Source organism: Leptidea sinapis, chromosome Z, assembly GCF_905404315.1.
Source record: "Leptidea sinapis chromosome Z, ilLepSina1.1, whole genome shotgun sequence".
NCBI classification, from domain to species: domain Eukaryota; kingdom Metazoa; phylum Arthropoda; class Insecta; order Lepidoptera; family Pieridae; genus Leptidea; species Leptidea sinapis.
The window spans coordinates 5262280-5286269 of NC_066312.1; the positions used below are offsets into that span (position 1 = coordinate 5262280).

Genomic DNA, 23990 nt, shown 5'->3' on the forward strand with positions numbered 1-23990 from the left:
GTAAGTAGTACTAGTATGTATAAGTGTTTTTATGAGTGGACTTGATTTAACAATAAATTTCCGTATAATATAGCTATTTTATAAGTAGTTATTAACGTGTTAACGTATTACAAATAGATGAACTCCAGTGACTCCGTACGACAATGTATGACTCATTGTCACGTTCCGCTTGAACCGAGCGTGCAAAATGTTTAATTAATTATTAAAATTACTTAGAGTCTAATGCTCACCGAGATGTTACAACATTAATGAAGTTTCCTAAGGAAATATCCAAAATAAAAATAAAATAAATGTACAAAATATCACCAGCAGAAAGTATTAAGAATAGAATTACACGTAATAATAGAAAACTTGAATGATACAAAATAAATCACTAAACTGTGTAAGTATTGTAATTTGACTCTTATCAATCTTTTATTATTTTTATTAAATTTTAGTTCACATGGCGAATTTAAATGATAATTATTATCAACTTAATATTATTCAATGGAACTGTCAAAGTATGTTACATACAACATGCAACACGATTTAATAACTTATGTTTGTAAATTAAATATTCATATGATATATTGCATACTATCAGAAACGTGCTTACTACATGATCAAACATTGCTTAAGAATTAAACATTGTTTTTTTTTTTTTACTTTTTCGTCAGCGTTTAGATCAAAAACTATTCAAATTAACATTAAAATTGAAACTTATGAGTAAAAATATTAAACAGCTTAATAATTAAAATATTGTAGGTAAATATTCTCCACCGACACTTCAAATCCATAAACGATTTTGCAGAAAATTTTTTGAGAAAGCTCTGATTGCTGGAGAGTTCAATGCTTATCTGTAAGAGAAAAAAAATTATGGTTATTTTTTCCAGGTAGGTATTTTGTTAATTGTACGTGCGTCATTTAGAAAACTAGCATTTGGTTGACCCATATACAAAAAAAAAAGCAGTAGGTAATATAGTAAAACAAGATTGCGTTACTATATGGATAACTTTGGTGGATAGAGCACATGCAACTACCAAGAATAGACGGCAAGCATAAGCGATTTAAATTTTTTTTTTCAATTATTTAAATTGTCATTACATACGAATATGAAAAAATTATTATGGATGATATTAATGATATTGATACCGGAATATTTAACGGACATTTGTGCCGTCACGCCATTGACAGCAAGATAATTAAAGTATCAGAAAATAACTTTCTGCAAATGCCGATATCAAAGCTCCGTTCATGTTGCTTGGTTTTTGCATTTCCGTTAATACTTATTTTCAAAATCCATTCCCAGAGGCAAATACTGTTCTTGAAGATGGTAAAGACAATCTAATTACAGATTGCCATCAAAGATAGACAGCAACAAAATTTGGAAAAATTTGCAGACGTATACGTAGCAATGTCGATAATTCAATTCACAATGAAAAATGTAATTACTGTAATTAATAATACTGCACATAACCTTGAAGCTTACTCTTATCAAACTTCTTCGAAACTACGACTGCTTATCAATGACAACAATCTCTTGAAACATCATGACGGCATAATGCCTTTACTCGAGACGTACAGACAAGAGAAACATCTTTGTCTGTACGGTGTCCAGACACTTGGCCCGTGGGGCCCAGAGGCACGGAGGATGTACAAAGTAAGTATCTTCGCGCCTCAATAGGGCTACTGGAAACCCAAGCGCTGACAGCTATTTCGATCAACGGATCATCCAACGTGGAAATGCTGCCAGTATTCTTGCTACTGTACTTGGTTTGTACTCGGTAAATTATAGTTTTAATTTAATGTATTCATAGTATTGTAAATATAATTATAAGATTTGTTTTGTTTGGATAAATTTATATTGCATTTTTATTAGCATGAGTTGATTTAAAACTTATTATTAGGTGTACAGTTAATCTTTCAAGTATAAAGTTAACCTACTAGTGCATCCAGATATGTCAAATTACAAACTAGCCAAGTGACAGTAATCTCATTAGTACTCAAAAAGAAAGCATAAATTTAATAATTGGTAAAAAAGGTAAATGGTTTCTACGTATTGTATACCTTTGTTGGTACAGCATTTTGATGTAATGTACAGTAGAACACCTTGCATCTTATAAGACACGCACTGGTAATTTATTTACTGATAATTTTAAAAAGAATAGGGTGGTAAAGTCTAAACAACTACTGAAGTGGTACGTAAAGAAAGGTCACAGAAAAATTTTGTTTAAGGATGAGATTTTTTTTACAATTGAGCAACATTTTCACAAACAATATGAATTGCTAAAACCAAACGGCACAAAGTGGTAAGACTCACTAAGACCGACATATTTGCGACCCTTGCTGTCTTCAGCAGTCGAAGCAGCCTCAGCATCACTGATGTACTTGGACATGAGAAGGAGCCAGAGTGTCAACGCAAGTCGCGTTCCCCACCAGTTCCCTTCCCTGTGCCCAGCCCACCATATAATTCCATCAGGACGCTTGCCATCGCGGTGGGTACATACCATTTGGCTCTAAAACAGCTGGTATATTTAGAGCGGCAATGCCCTGCGGATGACTTTATTAGTGCTGGGGTAACTACTGACGTGGCCTTCCGATTTCAGGCAGGATAGCTGTGACGCCCTGAATATTACCTGAACGCCACATCGGCATTGATGTGGTTCATTCAATTTTACATCTGATACGCATATTGATAATGTGAAATTGTCAAGTAGTGTTCAAATCGGTGCAGAATGCAACGCTCGTCACCAAAAGTCCGGTTTTTTTAGTAGTGGCCATAAGACGAGCACGCTCTGTTCTGTCAGTAGTTATGATCAAAAGATCATCAATGACTGACAACGACGTATTAAGAAGTGCTTCCCATACTTTTTGACACTATAAATCGTCTCAAAAACTTTGAACATTTGTAATATTTAGCTAAGCATTGTTGCTTCTTATATATACATGATTGATATATTTATATGTATATATATATATATATACATAATTTATTCTAGTAACGAAAGGCTGCGTACTATGAAATTAAGATAGGAATGCTGGTAAGGCAACGCCTGAAATAATACAAGTACCCAAACCACAAAACCATATTGGTAACGAGGCTTGAGACTATGCATGATCTGAAAATGCGCAATTCAAAACGATTACTAAAATATTTTTAAGGAAACTATCAATCATATCAAGTAATTTTGGAAATTTCCATAACAGGCTGGACCTTAAGAGGTATGTAAATTTTGGAACAAATAAACAAAACCAAATAATAAAAAGGCCATTTGAGAATTAATTTTAAGTTATCTGTGTGAAACGTTTTTAATTTATTTAATATGATCGTCTAAGATCGTACATGAAACAGGAAATATTGGAGCTCCAAGAAGGTGTAGTGAATTATTATCTTAAACATTTTAATGTTGGGCGCCAGAGCATTAAATTTATTGGTAAAATCAACCCGTTCTGAAGTATGATAATTTTCGCTGCTTAAGTAATGATATTATTAGTTAATTATTATAATAATTTTCAACATTAACGTTTGCAGAAAGAAATGAGGTTTTCGGATGCCAGGATATTATTATTATTACGCCACCGTCATTAACTTTCTGTTCACTAACAAGAGAACAAATCTACTAAACCTATTGTACTAGCACAATATTCTTACCTAATTGAATTTTTTACTTGTAACTTAGAATGAAATATTTCATGCATCTTCGGAAAGTGTCTATAAGTGATAGTTACTTGTAGTTTCCATATTTCGTGGAGGGGCCGGGTGTTGGTTCCGGTAGCTGTTCGGGCGACGGGTCGGGTGAGCTGGGCGAAGAATATTGTTTTATTTCTTTTGGCTTCTGAAATAAGAGTGTTCGTAATCAACAACATATCTACTGTACTGTATAATATCTCGTATCATCAATGGTGCCAGATAGATCAAAAGCACTCCTTCATTGACTTGTTGAAGTATCAGTTCTTGTCTCGATTTTCACCACCTCTCACTAGATATAGTGACAGTACTGTTTTCAAGCCCGGCCGGGCTCCAGACGCCACGCGGGTGTCATTACTCTGCACCAGATATACACCAAGGACTAACAGACAGATACTGCAGCATACTCACTACAACGGTTTGCTTGCTTGCCTCCAGGGCGCCGGGCTGGGGTCGTCCCTCCACAGCAGATACGGGTACTACTTCCCTTACTTGTACATTCCATCGTATCTGTCGAGTGATAATTCTACTATTAATAACAACGCACAGTGCCGGATTAACCACGTAGCAAGAGTGGCAATTGCTACAGATCTGTTATTCTGATACAAGACTGGTATTTTATTGAAGCTCAATTTGGAGAATTTTTACCGAAGTTTGTACTAACTTCCATTAGTGCAAGAGGTTCGAGGTTGGATTGGTGTTGAAACAGTTGGCCCGTGAGGCCCAGAGGCGCGAGGATGGTCAAAGTAAGTATCTTCGCGCCTCAATAGGGCTACTGGAAACCCAAGCGCTGACAGCTATTTCGATCAACCGATCAGCCTAGCTATCCAACGTGGAAATGCTGCCGATATTCTTGGTACGATTCCCCGTAATGATCATTTTAATTTTATTTAGTCATAGATAGTATTGTAAATATAGTTATAAGTTTTGTTTTGTTTAAATAAACGTAAATAATATACCGTTGTGGTCGTAGAATTAAGAACGATTTCAAGTTCCAGGGACTTTTTCTCTGACTCGTGTCATTTTTAGTTGTGTTCCTTCTTAAAATAAACTTAAAATAAATAAAAATAATTATACGGAAAGATTGTTATGATTATGATCATGAAGTTTAATTAAATAACGTTAAAGTATCAAGATTTCCAAAAACTCATTAAATCATCTGGATGTTGGAACATCAACATCAGCAGTTGGTCATTAAGTGAAAAAAAAAAAGATATAAACATTTTAACAGTCGGATCTCTATATAATATTCTTGATAATATAATGTATGTACTTAGATACATAAGCGATTTGTTTCTGCTTGGTCAGGTCGAATTTTGGGTGATGTATAGGTTTGCTTTTACAAAATGAAAAATTATTATTCACAGTAGATCCTACATTATTTTGTAAATCATGTTATGTTATCGTTATTTTAAGAGTTCAACCTGCAACCACCGACTATAAAGGTATTTTATGTTTCATTTAAACTACAAACTATACTACAAAATTTTTTACCTACAAACATTTTTCAGAACAAAACTTTAACTACATGCATTTTTCACTATTTCACAGAAATGATTCAAGTTTTAAAATTAAGTGTACCGCAATACATCTATAATAGTAATTTATATAATAATTACACAGACACTTATGTAAACATATTTTATTTCCGTCAATGTTGTCTAACTTTACGATTAGCGGTTATTATCAAAACGTACAAGGATTACGTACAAAAACACAAAGATTTTATTCACAGTCAATCAATCATTGATAATAGATATTTAATTTATCGGTGCGATCGATCAGCTCAGGCGAGCGGATTAGAGCGAGGTGGAGGAGTGATGGTGGCGGTGAATCGCGACTATCTGCCTGTGCGCCAAAACTGGCCATGCCCCCCGCGCGCCTCCTCCGGACTGCGTATGGGTTACAATACTGTTGTCTCCAAATAATAACAGCAAAGACAAATCATTGCATATTTGTTGTGTTTACATTCCGCATGGGCCTCTGTACAAAGATACACTTTAAAACTTCTTTGAAATTTGTACTCAATTAATTATAGAATATTCTAATGATATTTTTCTTATAACAGGTGACTTTAACGTAACACATGCTCAGTGGTCTAGCACGGATAATCATAATATGCGTCTTGACAATGGTACCGACTCGAGGTTGGAGCCACTAAATGAGTTTCTATGTTTTACTGGCCTACAACAATTTAATACTAGTTTTAATTCAAATCAGCGGCTGTTAGACCTTATTTTATGCAATAGAAATTGCAATGTTCTCACCAGCGACTGTCCTATTGTAAACGAAGTGGTACATCATAAAGCGTTACAAATTGAGTTAAACTCAATTCGCCTACTCTCTCTTATACCCGCGCCTACTCTTAAACATTGTTTTTCTACTCGAATTTTGCTGAAATTAATAACGAGTTGTCTAAGATTGATTGGTTTTTGCTATTTTCAAGACGATCATTGGAGGAGTGTATTTTAATTTTTTATGAAATTCTAAATCGTTTGATAGACACGCATGTTCCAAAGCGCCCTCTACGCACAAATTCAAATAAGCCTCCCTGGTATACAAAACCCCTCATAAGATTACTGAAAGAAAAGAAAAAGTACCATTAACTATGGAAGACATATGGCAACCCATTAGATTACGACAGTTTTAGATGCATAAGAAAAAGAATTGATAAATTAGAACGTAGATGCTATAAAAATTACATCATCTCCACAGAAAATAAAATTACGTCTAACCCAAAGTTCTTCTGGTCTTATATGAAGTCAATTTCCGCAAGGAGTGGTCTTCCACAAGTTATGTATTATAAAGTTTAACGAACACTTCCACTCTGTATTTGAAAAAGCTGGTACCATTGAGCTGCACAATCTTCCACCAGTAAAAAATACAGTTTTTGACATGAATACCATAATTTTAACTAAAGACCTTGTGCATAAATATCTTAAGTCAATCAACATAAATAAGGGAGCCGGTCCTGATTGTATTCATCCAGTTATCATAAACAAATGTTCTCACGAGTTATCTGTTCCTATCACTTTACTATTTGAGAAGTATCTTCGTGAAGGTTGTGTGCCCTCTATTTGGAAACGTGCGCTTGTTACTCCGATACCGAAAGGAGAAATGAGCTGTGACATTGAGAAGTATCGGCCCATCTCCAAATTATGCCAATTAGGCAAGATATTAGAGAAGATTGTCACCGACCAGCTGTCTGCCGCTGTACGTCGTCATATATCAACATGGTTTTGTAAAAGGTCGCAGTGTTGAAACAAATCTTTTATCGTACACTGAAATTATTTTAGAAGCTTTGGATAATAATTACCAGGTGGATGCCGTGTACACTGATTTTGCCAAAGCATTCGATAAAATTTCTCATGAACGCCTCCTCTTGAAACTTTGGCAACTTGGTATACACGGGGATCTTTTTCGCTGGATAAAGTCGTACATTGAAAATCGGTCGCAGGCAGTTGCAGTGGATGGGTATACCTCTCAGTACAGACTCATTACTTCTGACGTTCCACAAGGGTCACATTTAGGACCGTTGTTATTTATATTATACCTTTATGATGTCATAGAAAATGTAAACCGTTCCAATTTACTTTTATATGCCGATGACACAAAAATTTTAAAGTCATCCGCGATATTGGTGACTATGATACCTTACAAAGTGATTTAAGTCATTTCGAGACAGTTTGTAATCAAAATAACCTCTTTTTGAATACCGATAAGTGTTTCGTTATAAGTTTCAGCAGAAAAAGAGAACCCATACAATTTCAATACAAACTCTTTCAAAAAGAACTAGCCCACGTTGATCAAATTCGTGATCTAGGTGTAATTATGGATTCTAAAGTCACTTTTCTACCTCATATAGATAGCATTATAAATAAAGGTTTTAAACAATTAGGTTTCATACTTCGGGTAGGAAAGCCCTTTAAGAGAGCTTTGACGTACAAGGTGCTGTTTAATAGTTTTGTTCGCAGTCATCTCGAGTTTGCTAGTTTTGTTTGGAATCCATTTTTTAATATCTATGCAAATAAAATAGAAATGGTTCAGAAAAATTTTTTAAGAGTTCTCGATTATCGTACAGGTCACATATATATATGGATTATGACACCTCACTGAAAAGGCATGAAATATGTTTATTAAGTTGCCGTCAAAATTGTACTGATATATCAATTATTTTGAAAATTATAAATAATATTATCGATTCCCCACCATTATTGCACTCACTGTCTTTTAGAGTACCTCAACGTCGCGAACGAACTTGCCGGAGCAAGCCTCTTTTTGTAATACCTCGCAGTCGCACAAACTACGCAGAAAACGCATTCATAAGACGTGCTTGCAGGTTGTACAATGATAAGGTATTACACATAGATTTATTTAGTGAATCCCTAAGCAGTTTGAAAGAATCTGCTTTGGAGTATCTTTGTGAAAAATAGTAATCTAAGTTATTTTAAATAGATATGTTGGTTTTCAAAAATGATGTTTATATTAAGTACGTATTTGTTTTATATGAATAAATTATTAATGATGTAGTTTTACAAATGTAAGAAACGGTAGGTCTATAATGTAGGTATGTTACTCTTCAAAACTTATGATAATATTGTTTGCTTTAAATAAAACTATAAAGTAGATTAAAAAAAACTGTAAATAAGAAACTGTAGGTTAATAATGTAGATAGTATGTAACTCTTCAAAACTTATGTCTATAATTAAGAATTTTTGTTATATAAAATAATTAATGATGCAGTTTTTAAAAATCTAGGAAACTGTAGGTCTATACTTTACTAAGTATTTCTCAGCTAATATGTTGACTGTTTGTTTCTGAATAAAATAAATAAATAAATAAAAAATGATCCTGGAAAATGTACAAAACAAATGTTAAGAACTTAAATTGAGGATTGGTCTCCGCTGCGCTCCAACTAGATTGATTGATTGTTAAACTTTGCTAATAATTCAAAGTAAATTGCCAGGTTGCGTAAAACTTTGTAAAAATAATAGTACAAGTAATAAGAAAGACGATAGGATCACATAACATCCGTAAGTATTATGTATTTTATTAATTATAATTAATAAACTTTTTATATTTTAAATTGTTTTATATTTATGTATTAAACTAACACTGACTAACTGTAAAAGTAATTATGGCAACTCTTTGTTGCAGTATTTAAGGCAAGACTAGGTATAATATGGTATATACGGGCTATTGTTTCTATGTGTATATATCGGAATATACTGCCACTGCTACCCCAACTCCTCCAGAAACCTCAGCAATCTCCTCTCTTGCCTAAAGATTTCCGGGATTGTGTTTTGGGTGCTATGATGTTGAGCCCGGTAAGTGAATACAAGAGGACAATGCAAAGTACAAGAGCTGCCATTTCTTCTGCCACCATGCAGGGCCTGCTCAGTCATCGGTGTGTCAGTCAGTCATACCTACATGAAACAGATAATTATTATAATTCATTCTTTTTATGACTCTGTTTATATCTTTTCCAGTGAGCTGACGTATCTCAAGTGGTTTAAGAATTGGACTTCCCAAGGAGATGCTACGCATTAAAGGGAACCATTCAAAAAGGATGTGTAGCGGGGTCTCGTCTGTACTACACAATAAACAATCTACACACTCTGAAATCTCTGAGGCGTAGCATTGAGAGGTGTTTATTTAATCTGTAGTGCCCCGTTAGTGTCCTGGTTAGAATGCGTAAGTTTTTCCTTCTGAACAAATTTATTATAAAATAACCTAGGGGCGGTCCTTTCATTCCCAATCATTTATGTTATTTTAGGTTCTCTTGCCCCCACGATATAATCTCCAGGGTCAGACCGTATAAATAGTTTCTCAGGACGGTACTTGGAAAAAATGGATATGAATGTTATAGGACCCAGATACACCAGGATTCCAATCGGGGTCTTCTGGTTTCCGGATCGCCCGATTATTATTCCCACCTGAGGTATTATAATCTTATAGACTTATAGATAAAACTATATTTTTTAAAATTGAATCCTATACTAAATTTCATTAAAATCATTGGAGCCCTTTTTGAAATTCAGATTATGTATAAGCAAATATTATTGTGTGTAAGAATTGCTCGTTGAAAGTTATAATAATCTTATTGATAAAAGTTTTAAGCTATTAACCGACTCACCCAATGCATACGAAGGAAATCAAGAAAAAAATAATATATAACGCAAGCACTATTATAATTGAACCAAAATTAAAAAGGTTAACGCCATAAAACTACTTAAATCGTATGTATCAATAACAACATTTACTCTATATAAAACACTGGGCGGGAACAATCAAACAAGATCTACCTCGAATAGACATCAAGCACCCTCGCAAGATGATAAAACTCTCACGGTTACGTAAAATAACTCATGTAACAACTGGTCATGACCCTTTTAACAAGGATCTGTTTGATATAGGTGTCACCGACAGTCCATTGTGCAGAGCCTGCACCGAGGCAGAAGACACGGCCACATACATAGAAGACTCTCCTCAAGGTAATGGGTGACACCAGAGGTTTAATAAAGTACCTTGAGGGTTTGGGGCGGTAGATTTAGATGCCGACTCCACGACGCAAAATCTCCTATTTTTCTGCTGTAGACGGCGAGTTGCGTATAGTAAGTAGCCCATGACATAGGTAATAATCTAATAACATTTGCTCATGATACATCATTTCCTGTAAAGGTTTCTGCTAAACGAGTCTGATCGCGTCTAACCTTGATACTATAAAGTGCTTTTAAGAATGATGTTTTTATTTAATCGTTATAGAGTGCATGTATGTAATTGTTTATCTCGTCAAGTGACTTCTCTCGCTCAGCCAGCACCCGCATTCCTTGCAGCGATGTCTCCAATAACAATAATATTATCCATTATTAAACCATAAGTACTACAAAGATTGTTATTATTAATTAGTCGTAGTAAAGAGAACATTTATGTTTAAAGGTATCTTATAGAAGCAAACCTCAACTAATTAACATACATACAAACAAGAGCATAACATACATCTAAACAACATAATACACATACAAATAAGAAAATATACTTACAGAAAAACAAGGACCAGCTCCATGCTCCCCTTGTCCTTGAGGACTTCTCTTCAAACTTTGAGTCTGATTCATGGGCTGCTGGGTTGCATCGGGCGCGACTATCTCGTTGGGCCTAAACCGGCAGGGCGGACAGTGCGAGCTACCGACTGACAGCTCGGTGGCCGCACGACTCTTGCACAAGCTCGGGTACCCTAAGTGACACTTGGCACACTCCCGTATCTGTGTACAACCAAGTATACCAGCTAATGGTGAAAAGTAATTTGTGTAGTCACACATAAAAAATTAAGTCAAAGTTAAATAAACTTTATTGCTTAGTTTTGAATTAAGTACTTTTGACTTCAAGCACCCTCGTAAGCTGATAATATTCCCTCGACCAAGGCTCCGTAAAATAACTCGACGAATCACAAAACACAACTGCAATCGTAAAAATATGTCTCTGGCATCTGTTTTCTGTTTCTTTACAAGAGACAGAAATAGTACTGCGTAATACGACAGCTTACAAACATACACATTATTTAATTTAAAAGTACTATAAGCAATGTTATTATGAATTATCTGTAGCAATGAGAATATTTACGTTTATAGGTATCTTATAGGAGCAAACCTCCACTATATTAACAAACATACAAACAAGATCATAACATACACACAAACAAGACAATATACTTACAGAAAACCAAGGACTTGCTCCATGCTCTCCTTCTCCTTGAGGACTTCTCTCCAAACTTTGATTTGGAGTTGGTTCCATGTCTAAAACGAAATTTTAATTTTTAAATACTATTATTTAAATACTGGCTCTTATAGTATTACTATTTGAGCATTACGATTTTTATTAATATTGTATACTGAATCTGAATCCCAATTGCATAATTATATTTTTTTCATTCGTTTATGTATATTACGCTAAATTATACGTTAAAGTATAGAATTTAATTAAACACTTTGCAAACTTAATTATTTTTAGACTGTATAATATTAATAATTATGTATCATACATCCAGCCGTTTCCGAGATGTTCCGGAAAATACAATGGAAAAGTATTTTGTAAATTAGGATGGTTGAGAGATGTTAGAGAGTTATTATTTATTACGCGACCCCAGTCTCTGTTGAACGTCTGCTCCATGGGCTGCTGGGATGCACCGTGTTCGACCACCTCGTTGAGCTTCCGCTGGCAGGACGGGCAGTGCCAGTCACCGATCGTGGGCCTGTGGCACAAGGTCGGGTACCAATCGTGACACTTGGCACACTTGAATATCTGTGTACAACCAAGTATACCAGCTGATGGTGAAAACTAATTTGTGTTGCCACATATAAAAAATAAAGTCAATCAAAGTTAATTAAACTTTATAAATTAGGTTTTAACATAGTGCTTTTGAATCGTGAATGAACCTTATAAAAGTAAAACCGTTAACCGTTTAAAAGTAGTGCTCGTAAGAAGAACATGCAAGAAACTCAACGGTAATTTGCAAATGAGACCTGTTCGTGCTTTATATCAGCTTGGTTATAGACAGTGTCTCAAAGAAAAACCACGTTTTTGCTCTTAATAGTGATTTTCATTATTATTACACTAGAAATAAGGGATTGCTTGTAACTAATTCTAATAGGCTTCATAAGATACATAATAGCTTTAAGATAAATGTACACACTTTTATAATAAAGTCCCAGCCACTGTTCAGGCATTATCCATAAATAAATTTAAATGTTTTATTAAAAAATGGCTCTTTTGTAAGTCCTACTACTCCACAGCTGAATATCTAAGTGATCGGACAGCCTGGGACTAGATTATGATTGTTTTATAGCGATAGAAATGACTGTACAATATTGTATATTTTTATTGAACAGAATGCAAAAAAAAAAGGAATGCTGGGAGAGTTTCTTGCACCACTTCTTCTCTCTCAGAGTGCCATTTGATTCCGAAGCGGTAGCAGTACTAGTATATTAGAAATGACATCAAATATAATTCTAGAGGAATCAATTTTGAGAAAATAAATGCCCTTTTTTTGCCTTTTTTTTTCAATCAAATACATTATTTTATAATGGCTGTACTATACATAACAAATTAGTTTGTAAGGTGCTGCATACAAAAAATGATTCACATTTATTATAAGTGAAGCGAACTAAATGAGTTACGGATCGCTACGGAATATAAAATAAAATAATAATGGATGGGAATATATATATAAAATAATAATAATTCACACAGTGTGAACACGCATACATTTACAAATAGCTTCCATAAGTAGATTTGCATAGGTGTGTCCCTACACTTTACCCTCCCCCCCCCCCCTTTTTACAAAAAAACAAAGTTAATAACGAAATGTTAAAAATACATTTTTAGTCGTAACATTTATACACAATTACTACTCGGTAATAATACTGTATAAAAATGCTTATTGAGTGATCATATTGTTACCTTTGTCTTTCGACTTATAAGTAGAAGTATTTCTACTTATAAGTAATAGATTATAGTTATTTACTTAACCTACATTTAATTACAATGCATGCGATATTAATATCTATGCATAAAATAATTAATGATCATGTGTCTACTCTTGCACAACACAAAATATGTAAAATCCGCACATTATTAAATTAATCATTTTTCTATGTTAAACATAAAATGAAATATTGAACCTTTAAAATTATTCTCAAAAACTTAAATATAACACATATAATTAATTGAAATACAATAAAATATAAACATGCATAAATTTAAAACAATGGTATATTATAGCTGATTCTGTTTGAATATTAATCAGCGCGAATCGCACGGGTCGTCGAATTACACGACCGCTCCTTGTTACACTTATTGGTGGCGCAAGCTGAACCGACTTCGACTGAATGTGGAACAATATATTTTCTAACCGGGGATCATCATTTATCATAAACGCTGGTTTTAACCTATCTATTGAAATGCGTGTGACTCGATAGGTCGAAGTTGAATTTTTAAAACTTTTAGTCCTTGTTCCAAAACTGTATATGGACCATCGTACGTTGGCTTAAGTGATCTATGTACCTCATTTCTAATAAAAACGTGACTATAATGTTGTAAAACCGAATACACGACTATTTTTTGCATTAGTTTTATCTCTCGTTATATATTAAGAGATAGTCTCATGGTTATTATTTACTAAACTAACGGCCGTCTTCCTTTTCGTGGTCGCCATTTGCGGACTTTACTGCCCCAACGGCCATCTGTCCGTCGAACTATGTTCCCTGCCCAGTGCCACCTCTGTTTCGCAATCGTTTGAACTTTGTCGGTTACTCTATCTATCCATAGTTATGTACAATATAGTTACATCACCAGTTATAGTCCAATGCTATCTGTCGATAGGCTATTGAAATGTAAGTAAGCGTCAACTAAGGATAGATAGGTTATTGAAAGTCGACGCCGTATAAGGATCATTGTTTGCCTGGCGAATAACATGATGGTTATACGATAGTCCATGACGTACTATCGTAGAACTATCATAGAATTCGCCAGGCAAACGTAAAGTTTTACCGAAGGCCAATTATGGGGCACTAACACCACTGTCAGTCCGAATCGCTGCTCTTAACCATAACATAACCGTAGGCCACTCTTCAATCGACGACCTATTACTATCAAGTATTCATGCCATTAGGGCTGCCTTTAATGATCTATGCCACCTTTCCACCGCACCATTACATTGTGGGTGGTAAGGCGTAGTACGGCTCTTTTAAAAACCTAAAAATGATATTAACTTTAAAATAAATTTTATTCGAACTGACGTCCTTGATCACTAGTTAAACGAACAGGGCAACCGTACCTAACTATCCAACCTTCATAAATATACTTAGCAATATATCTGCAGTAATTTCTTTTACGGGAAATTCCTCGGGCCAGTGTGTACGTATATCTATAATTGTGAATAAATATCTATATCCCTGTGGAGTTGTCGGCAAGCGACCAACTAAATCCACGTGTATATGCTCGAATCGAGAAACTTCGAGGAATTTCCCAATATCCGAAACAACGTGACGAGAAATTTTTAATCCTTTACATTGAATATGCTTTAGTCCATTTCCCTATATCAACATTCATACCAGGCCAAAAAAATTGTTTTGAGACCATCTTTCGGGTCTTATGTAAACCTGGATGTCTTAAACTATGAACACTATTAAAAGCAATTTTCCTAAAATGTTCGGTTAAATAAGGCCTAATAACATTGCTCGAAACTTCAACAAAAAACTCCTTTTCTACAATTGGGTAAATATATTTTCTTAAACTTAACATTATTGTCGCTATGCCCATGTTGCGTCATACTAATCTAAATCTATGTTTGTCGAAGTCACAGTTGGGTATACAATTGTATCTACACGTGATAAGGTATCGACTACAATAATATTATCTTTACCGCTAATATGCTGTATGGCGACCGTGAATTCACTTATAAAAAGTAATTGTCACTTGTTCTTTGTTTCTTGATCCAAAGGTGAATCGGGGAAATTCGGAAGGTCCAAACGGGTAATAATAGCAGGTTTTTTCTATATTGCAAGTGGCAACACAAATACAATGATAGGCTCTATTAAAGTCGTATTTTGAAGTATTTTCTTATTCGCCAACTAGCTGACCCGGCAAACGTTGTTTTGCCATATAATTTATTTTTAGTGTTCGACGCTTTTTTCCAGACGCATTTCACAAATACAACTACTATGAAAAAATCTTTTCAATTTTTTGGGTTAATATATAGCATATGTATGACACTCACAAAAATTTGGCTTTCCACCAGGAAACCAGAGATAAAGGCCGGCAATGCTCTTGTGATTCCTCTGATGTTGCAAGAGAATGTGGGCGGCATCACTTACAGATAACCAGGTGGCTCGTAGCCTCTTTGGTCCTCCATCTGCATAAAAAAAGATTACCCTCTAGAAAATTGTGATAATGATTTTAAATGAAAGAAAGTATTATTAAAGAAAGTATTACTTTATTTTTTCGTAAATTTTTCAATGAATTTATATTATTCTGCTATTCGGGACGCAGGCAGATGTAAGTGTTCGAACAACTATAGTTTGTTAGGATAGATAAGTACGGATGTATGTATACGATGCAAAAGTATGTGTCCTCCTAAATTATGTTAAACGATGTATTTCAGTCAGCATAAACATGCAGATTTTGCGATTTAGAAACGCGTAAATTCAAGTCACGTAGAGTTGGCCGTAGAAAAAACATGGCATGCCCAAATGTATACCTGCTTCTTTTAAGGTTTGACCCTGCAATTTTTTGATAGTCATTTAAAAAGCAATTTAATTGGACCTGCAGGCGCTTAAAATTAATAACTCCACCCGCATGCCCGTCCCACCGCCTGCCACCGGACTGCACAACAAAATCGCGCACTCGATTGTTTATCGTCATCGTCATAACTATTCAAATATTTGTTCAAATAATGTAGTATAGACAAAATATGTCCACTATAAATATCTGTTATGCAAGTGTTATTCTGGCATGTAAGTTATATTACTGTAAAGTTTCAATAAAATACATAAAGTAGATTTCACGTGAAAGAGCAACAAACTACATCCAGACGTCTATACATTCTAACAAACTTTCGTTTTTATAATATTAGCAGATACTTTTTGGAAAGCCAGAAGGTTGGGCTGAGATTTTCACAGGGTTGTATGATTAAGTTGTATAATTAGTATGTATCGATGTACCTATTTTAGTATGTCTGACCTAAAGGACTTGTCGTTCTCACTCTTTGCCTCAAGTAGATATGACGTCCGTCACACACAATTGATTTGATATGAATGACGCTATGCTGGACAATGTTTTTGTAGTGTTTTAGTTTCCCGCGAGAACCCATCACTAATGTCGTTATGGGATTTGTAAATTTTGTAATACACATTGTTTTACCGGCAATTTAAGGTATCAACTTGTCATATTTTACTAAATAAGGTGCTTAAATTGATGTGTACTAAGCTATATATGAAACTATACATTTTTAACGTTCCCGCGGGAAATCTTTAATTTTACAGGATTAAAAGTATCCAAGATGTTTATTGGCAAAATAAGGTGCAATTTCATTTTTTTTTAAATTATGTGCATAAGTTGATGTGCACTAAGCAATATAATTAACTTTAGTTTTTTAACTATCTCACGGGATCTCTTTGATTTTCTAGGATGAAAAGTATTTAAAGTGTTGACCGGCAATAAAAGGTATCAATATGCCAAATCTTACTAAATTAGGTGCATGAGTTGTTGTGCTCTAAGCTATATAAGTTACTATAATTTATTAACTATCCCACGGGAACTCTTTAACTTTCTGGGATGAAAGGTATTTAAAGTGTTGACCGACAATATAAGGTATCAACATGCCATATTTTATTAAATTATGTACTGAAGTTGTTGTACTATGCTTTATAAGTAACTTTACTTTTTTAACATTCACACGGGAACTCTTTAATTTTCCGGGATGAAAAGTATTTAATATTTTACCAGCAATAGGAGGTATCAACATGCCAAACTTTATTAAATTATGTGCATAAGTTGTAGTGTACTACGCTATATAAGTAGCTTTAGGTTTTTAACTTTCTTAAGGGAACTCTTTAAATTTCCGGGATGAAAAGTATCTAAGATGTTGACCGAGGATGTGAGTTATTTTCATGCAAAATTTCAATTAAATCGGTGGAATAGTTTCAGAGATTAGCCCGTACAAACAGACAGAGAAAGAATAAATTAAAAAAACATCTATTTCCCTTCTTAAATCCCCCTGAGTCGGTTTTAATAATTTTCTCTTTGTGCAGAAATTTGATCTCTACAGATTTATTATAAGTATAGTCTATATAGATAACTTAAAACATACACATTAGTAGTTGGATCTATTAATTATTTTAAAAAGCTAAAAGCTTATATAGCGTTAAAAATCCGCGAATATAATGGGCTGTTTAACATCTGTTAAAATAAATTCCCAAAGGTACGGTCTTCTTAAATTAAGATTTAAAACTAAAGATTTAACGCAATAAGTTGCAATTTCTGCACCGCTAACAGCTTATAACTTAAAATCTGATTGCGGTTATTCATTAATGGTTTTTGGACACTGGTAAGATAGTTTCAAAACATTGCCACCGGTATCAACTAAAAATCTTAAACTAGAATTTAAATCTGTTACTATAAGACGGCTGCACGGTGTTATGGTACAGACCTCCACCTTTGTCTGTTCCTCCCGCGCTAGTTTTCCGGCTGGGTAGCTGCTGCACTGGGACTGGGGCTTCATTTCCTCGCGCACGGCGGGATGCACTTATGAGCACGGTGTCGGTACCTGAAGTGGTAGCTGCACAACCAGTCGGGTGCACCGGGACGACGTCGCTTTGACAGCGACCTTGAAGAGTCCCGAATACTGCGTAACTATGACCTGGGTCGCTGTAGTCTGGATTGGGATCGTTCGATATTTGAGAGACACGCGTTTATTTTCTCCATTTCCGCAGTGAGAGTGGCTACCCCGACGTTCATGACTGGACTTCTTCTGAATAACTTCTGATACTTGACTGGAACGTCATGACGAAAAATCTGGAATCCTTGAGAACACTGTGATCGAAGACTTCCGCTGATGGCATTGCTCCAACGTTAGGTGTCGTCTATATTCTTCAATTCACTTTTATTAAATAATGTGTTCACTTTTATTATATAATGTGTTCTTTTGAAGGGGTAACCAATGTAGGGTAGGGTCCTATGTAAGTGTAGTCTTCAATAAAAATCCACTATAAAATCTTCGATGCCGAATAATTTTGGTTTACTTATAATAAATCACATATATTATAAGTAAACCGAACTTATGAGTTACGGACCGCTACTGAATATAAAATAAAATAATATAAACATAAAAACATTAAAAATACTTCAACATAATTACTGAAATAATTCAAATAGTTGTTTAAATGTACACTAATTTATAAGTAATTTTAATTGAATGACAAAAAAAAATGAAATTAATTATTTAAAATAACAATTCCAGACTTCTTGAAACTTTTAAATTACTCATAACCAAAACTTGTTAAAGAAAACTCGTGTGGGTTTTTTTATACGATGCGACTCATATTTCCGCTAATTATAATTTAAAACAACTGGATTAATAAATCCCTATCAATATTAAGTAAGATTACGTATATATTATTAAATAAGTCAAGAAAGATACTATTTACGAAATAAATAAAAACCTGTACTGATAAAGTAAATATGAAATAAGTAATTCCCAATCATATCATGTAAATAATGATTACCTACTATGAACGGTAGAGTGTATCGTATTCTAAAAATAAAGGTATACTTATATGTGAAGGAAAAATAAAGTAAATCGTCTTTTGTTAAAAAATTGAGTAAGTTATCTAATGAGATGGCTCTGCTTTTCCATGCCAATATCAATTTTGCCACTCGAAACTGATATAAAAGTTTATTGTTGTACTACAAGTTTTCAAACAAAACAAAAAATATAACTTACACAAATAAAACTGAAAATAAAATATTATAAACGATGCGGGACTCTACCTCTCGCGTTCCGTATATTACTTATAAAAACAATACATTTAATATAATTTTTAAATTATGTTAAAACACTTCTCTGATGAAGGCGACTCTATAGGTTATTAAAAGAAAATCGTTATACAAAAAATTTATTAAATTGTTATAAATTTGGAAACTTAAAACAAAATTTTTGAAGTTAAGAATATGAAAAAAAAACAATTAAAACAAGGTAATCTGTACTCAACACTGATGTAGGATTTTAAATTTACATTGTTTTATAATGATGAAAAAAAAAATCTGAATGTGACTCTATTTTAAATTTTTTAAAGCTTATCGATACGAAACGTAATTTTGCTTAACCATATTAATATTTAACTTAATTTAGAAGATAACTAAAAATAATAAAAAAAAATACTTTTAACATTAATGTTAAGTACTAGATCAATACAAGATCACTACAAACAATATATATAATAAAAGAATATATCAAAATAAAGTGAATGAATGTAAATCGTAAGAATATATTTATATGTGTTACATTAATATATTAATTAATAAGTATTCACATAAGAATAACTGGAAACTTAGTTCTTTCTTTATTATACAAAGGAACATTTAAAATGATATTTAATATTCCTGAAAAAAAAATATATAAAAAAAAGAAAAAATAATATTAAAGAGAGCCCTGCAACTTCCGGCACCCTGCTAGGCACCATCACCACATCATAGGCACCATCAGCTTTCCTAAACACCAGCACAGCAAGCGCCAACAAACACTTCTCACTTTTAATTCATTTTTTATTTTGAACTCTTCGTAATTTATATTACTTTTAATTTTGGTTTTAAATTAAGTATATAGTTGAGAATTTAATATAAACTTTATATATTTAGACATTTAATTATTATACATTTAGTAATATGTATTTTAATACACTTTATTTTTATACCAACTGCGCAGCGCCAGCAATGGCAGGGTCGCCATGTGATGTTGGAGGTTAGGGTATTGAAGCGATAATAAGCTCCTTTATTACTCTATTTTTTACATATCTTTCTATACAAATACTTATATATTGTTGGAGAGATGAGTGTGCTCATACGTGTATAAATGTGATAAACACACTACAACATATACTAAATTCTATTAAAATCATTAGAGCCGTTTTCGACATTCGCATTATGTAAAGCAAATATATTTGTAAGAATTGCTCGTTAAAAGGTATAATAATAATATTGATAGAAGTTTTAAGCTATGAATCAACTCACCCAATGCATACGAAGGAAATCAAGAAAAAAATAAATTTAATTAACGCAAGCACTATTATAATTGAACCAAAATTAAAAATAACATTCACTACATTATAAACACTGGGTGGGAGCAGACAATCAAACGAGCTCTACCTCGAATAGACTTGAAGTTCCCTCGCAAGCTAATAAAACTCCCTCAACGAAGGTTACGTAAAATAACTCATATAATAACTTGTCATGGCTCTTTTAGCAGGGATATGTTTGATATTGGTGTCACCCACAGTTTACTGTGCAAAGCCGATATGGAGGCAGAAGAGACGGCCTTACACAATATTCTAAAGTGTAGAAGTGTGGCCAGACACTGGGCCAAACACCTGGGATCACCCAGGACTCTCCCCAAGGTCATGGGAGTCCCCAGGTGCCTATTTTGCTGGTGTAGTCAGCGAGTTGCGGATAGTAAGTAGCCCGAGATATAGGTTATAAATAATCTAGTTACATTTGCCATACAACTTTTCCTGAAAAGGTTTTTGGCAAACGAGTCTGACCGCATCCGACCTTGATACTACAAAATGCTATTAAGAATGATATTTTTATTGTATCATTATAGAGTACATGTATGGTATTGTTTATCTCGTCAAGTGACTTCACTCGCTAAGCCAGCACCCCCATTCCTTGCAGATATATCTCCAATAACAATAATATTATCCAAGTAAACATATCGCAACACGCATATCTTATCGTAGGCTTAACTAAGCAAATAAAATAAAACAAACTATAATTTAAACCAAATACTCAAGTAACACGTTTGGACAAGAATGTAAACAACTTATAAATGTATTCCTGCGCAGTACATCGTCTAACCATTCTTCGCATTTAAATTAACGAAACATAAAACACAACTGCAATCGTAAAAACATGTCTCTGGCATCTGTTTTTTCTGTTTCTTTACAGACAGAAGTAGTACTGTGTAATAGGACAGCTTACAAACATACACATTATTTAACCTATAAGTAATACAAACAATGTTATTATTAATTATCCGTAGTAATGAGAAAATTTACGTTTATAGGTATCTTATAGGAGCAAACCTCCAATATAATAACATACATAGTAACAAGATAATATACTCACAGAAAACCAAGGACTTTCTCTCTCCTCTTCTCCTTGAGGACTTCTCTTCAAACTATGAGTTGGTTCCATGTCTAAAACGAAATTTTAATTTTTAAATACTATTACTTAAGACACTGGCACTTATAGTATTAGTATTTGTTAAGTATTACGGTTCTTATTAATATTGTGTACTGAATCTACGCAAAATTATACAAGAAATAATATGTATCCTACATGTAATAACAAATAAACATATATTTTCTTCCAAATATAACCTTTTTTTTGTTGCATTTATATTTCCTCAATAATACAAATATAATAATTATAAAAAAAGGACGGGAAATATTTAAATCAAACTCAATCAATTCAATAAATATATTTAACTTGTTAGTAATGTTTACGCGTCTCAATTTTGACGAAAGTTTATAGAGGATTTACGCATTAACACACTTTTATTCTTGTTGACATTGAAAATAGTAAAGTTAGTGTAGTAAAAGAAAAGACATAGATTACTCACCGTATGTTTAAAATATCTCCAAACACTGGTAAAATGCGTTACAGAATTGCCGACAGTCTCCTGCTACGGTCAATTTATAAATAAAGTTAGCCTTGATCTTTAGTCTGAACAGACCGTCAAAAGCGATAGCCGCTACGCACTAGGCTTTGCATTTCTTAAAATATCAATTATTGTTGTCAATATAACGACGTCTCGCAAAATTTGAACTTCTGTGGGTTTTTATGCGCAAACATACTCGCAAACGTCTTTCAAATTGTATAGAAGTATTCAAAACTAGTTTTATTTAAAGCAATTTAAAAAGTCCATATTAAACAATATAAAACACCAAAAATCATTCGTGTACAATAAATTCGATGAATGTTTGTTTGTCTTTATTTAATTTGTACATTTACCCTAAAACGATCGTCGTCCTACCTTATGCCCTAATCGCAATAAGATTACGCAAAGCACCACCTTTGTATCTCCATTTATAAGAAAACATTATTCTTACAAAAGTAAGTCACATTGCGTCTCTTTAATCAATGGATCAATAAACCGAGACTGTGCTATTGACATTGACAGTGACACGTCCAGACCATTCAAGTATCTCATGTCGCTTAACTACTGATTAGTACACTAATTTGCAATAAAAATGGGCACCTAGAAAAATAGCCTGTTTCACTGGCATCTTTAGATTTTATTTTAATTTATTTCATAATTCTAATCATACACACACATGTCTCATTTCCAATAGAGTCTTTTTGTGATGTAAATAAGAAGATTTGCGATTTCTCAATGCCTGGTTCACCAGGAAGCGGTCATCTCGAGATATTGTGCATGGTTTTCTTCCGGATGCCAGCCTTGTACTGACGGAACCAGTCTCTTAAAATCGTTGTCAAGTCCTCTGGACAGTCGAACGACTTAGACTTAGTCTCTACGACACATAAAATTGACTACACCTTTCCTCAAGTAGCGGTATAATTTTGCATGCTGTTATCGTTCTTTAAAATATTTTAGATTCAAATTCAAATTCAAATATTTTTATTTAAAATAGGATCGAAAATCACTTATTGAACGTCAAAATCTACCACCCATTCAAAAGAGACTGCCTCAGACCTGAGAAGAATGGGCGCATGAAACTCAGCGGGCAATGTAATATCGTACAATAAACATTTATGATTAAAGAGCCTGAGGGTGTTCGCTTTATTCCCAGTCCGTGGTGTCATTAAGAAAATCGTTTATGCTATAATAACCTTTTCCACACAAACGTTATTTAACAATTCTTTTAAATTTCGTAACACATTTGTTTTGTACATTTTCTGGGATCATATTGTACAAGCATATACATCGCCTAACAAAAGACTTACTAACTCGACCCAACCGAGTAGTAGGCATAACAAGTTTATGTTTGTTCCTCGTGTTAACATTATGAATGTCACAGTTTCTAGAAAATTCCTCAATGTGCTTATGAACATACAAAACATTATCAAAAATGTATTGAGAAGCAACAGTCAAAATGTTTATTTCTTTAAAATTTTCTCTTAATGATTCTTTTGAACCTAGGTTATAAATCGCGCGAATAGCCCTCTTCTGCAGCACAAAGATATCAATATCGGCTTCACTGCCCCATAACAATATACCATAGAACATAATACTATGAAAATAACTAAAGTATACTAAGTCAGTTAACCGTCTTATTTTCTTAACCGCATATGCTGCAGAACTAAGCCTATTCGCCAATCCCTCAATAGGGGGGCCCCACTGCAATTTGGAATCAAGAGTAATGCCAAGAAATATAGCAGATTCCACTGGTTTTACCACCTCTCCATTTAATCAAATATTCGCATCTACATTTTTGACGTTTGGCGCGGTGAATTTAATATATTTGGTTTTATGATTATTTAACAATAAGTTATTGGCGCTAAACCAGTAAGAGACCGCTAAGTAATGGTA

The 23990-nt window shown here is 33.7% G+C and overlaps 1 protein-coding gene across 1 annotated transcript in view; it reads right to left on the minus strand.

Annotated features, from left to right (window-relative positions):
* Positions 1-500: 500 nt before the first annotated feature.
* LOC126978668 (uncharacterized) overlaps positions 501-23990 on the minus strand; it is a 143925-nt gene continuing 120435 nt past the window's right edge. The window contains exons 6-8 of the mRNA XM_050827663.1: positions 4079-4177; positions 3709-3815; positions 501-836 (exon numbers count right to left, since the gene is read on the minus strand). Of these exons, the coding sequence (XP_050683620.1) occupies positions 833-836; positions 3709-3815; positions 4079-4177 (210 nt within the window). The 3' untranslated portion in view covers positions 501-832. The remainder of the gene's footprint in view (positions 837-3708; positions 3816-4078; positions 4178-23990) is intronic.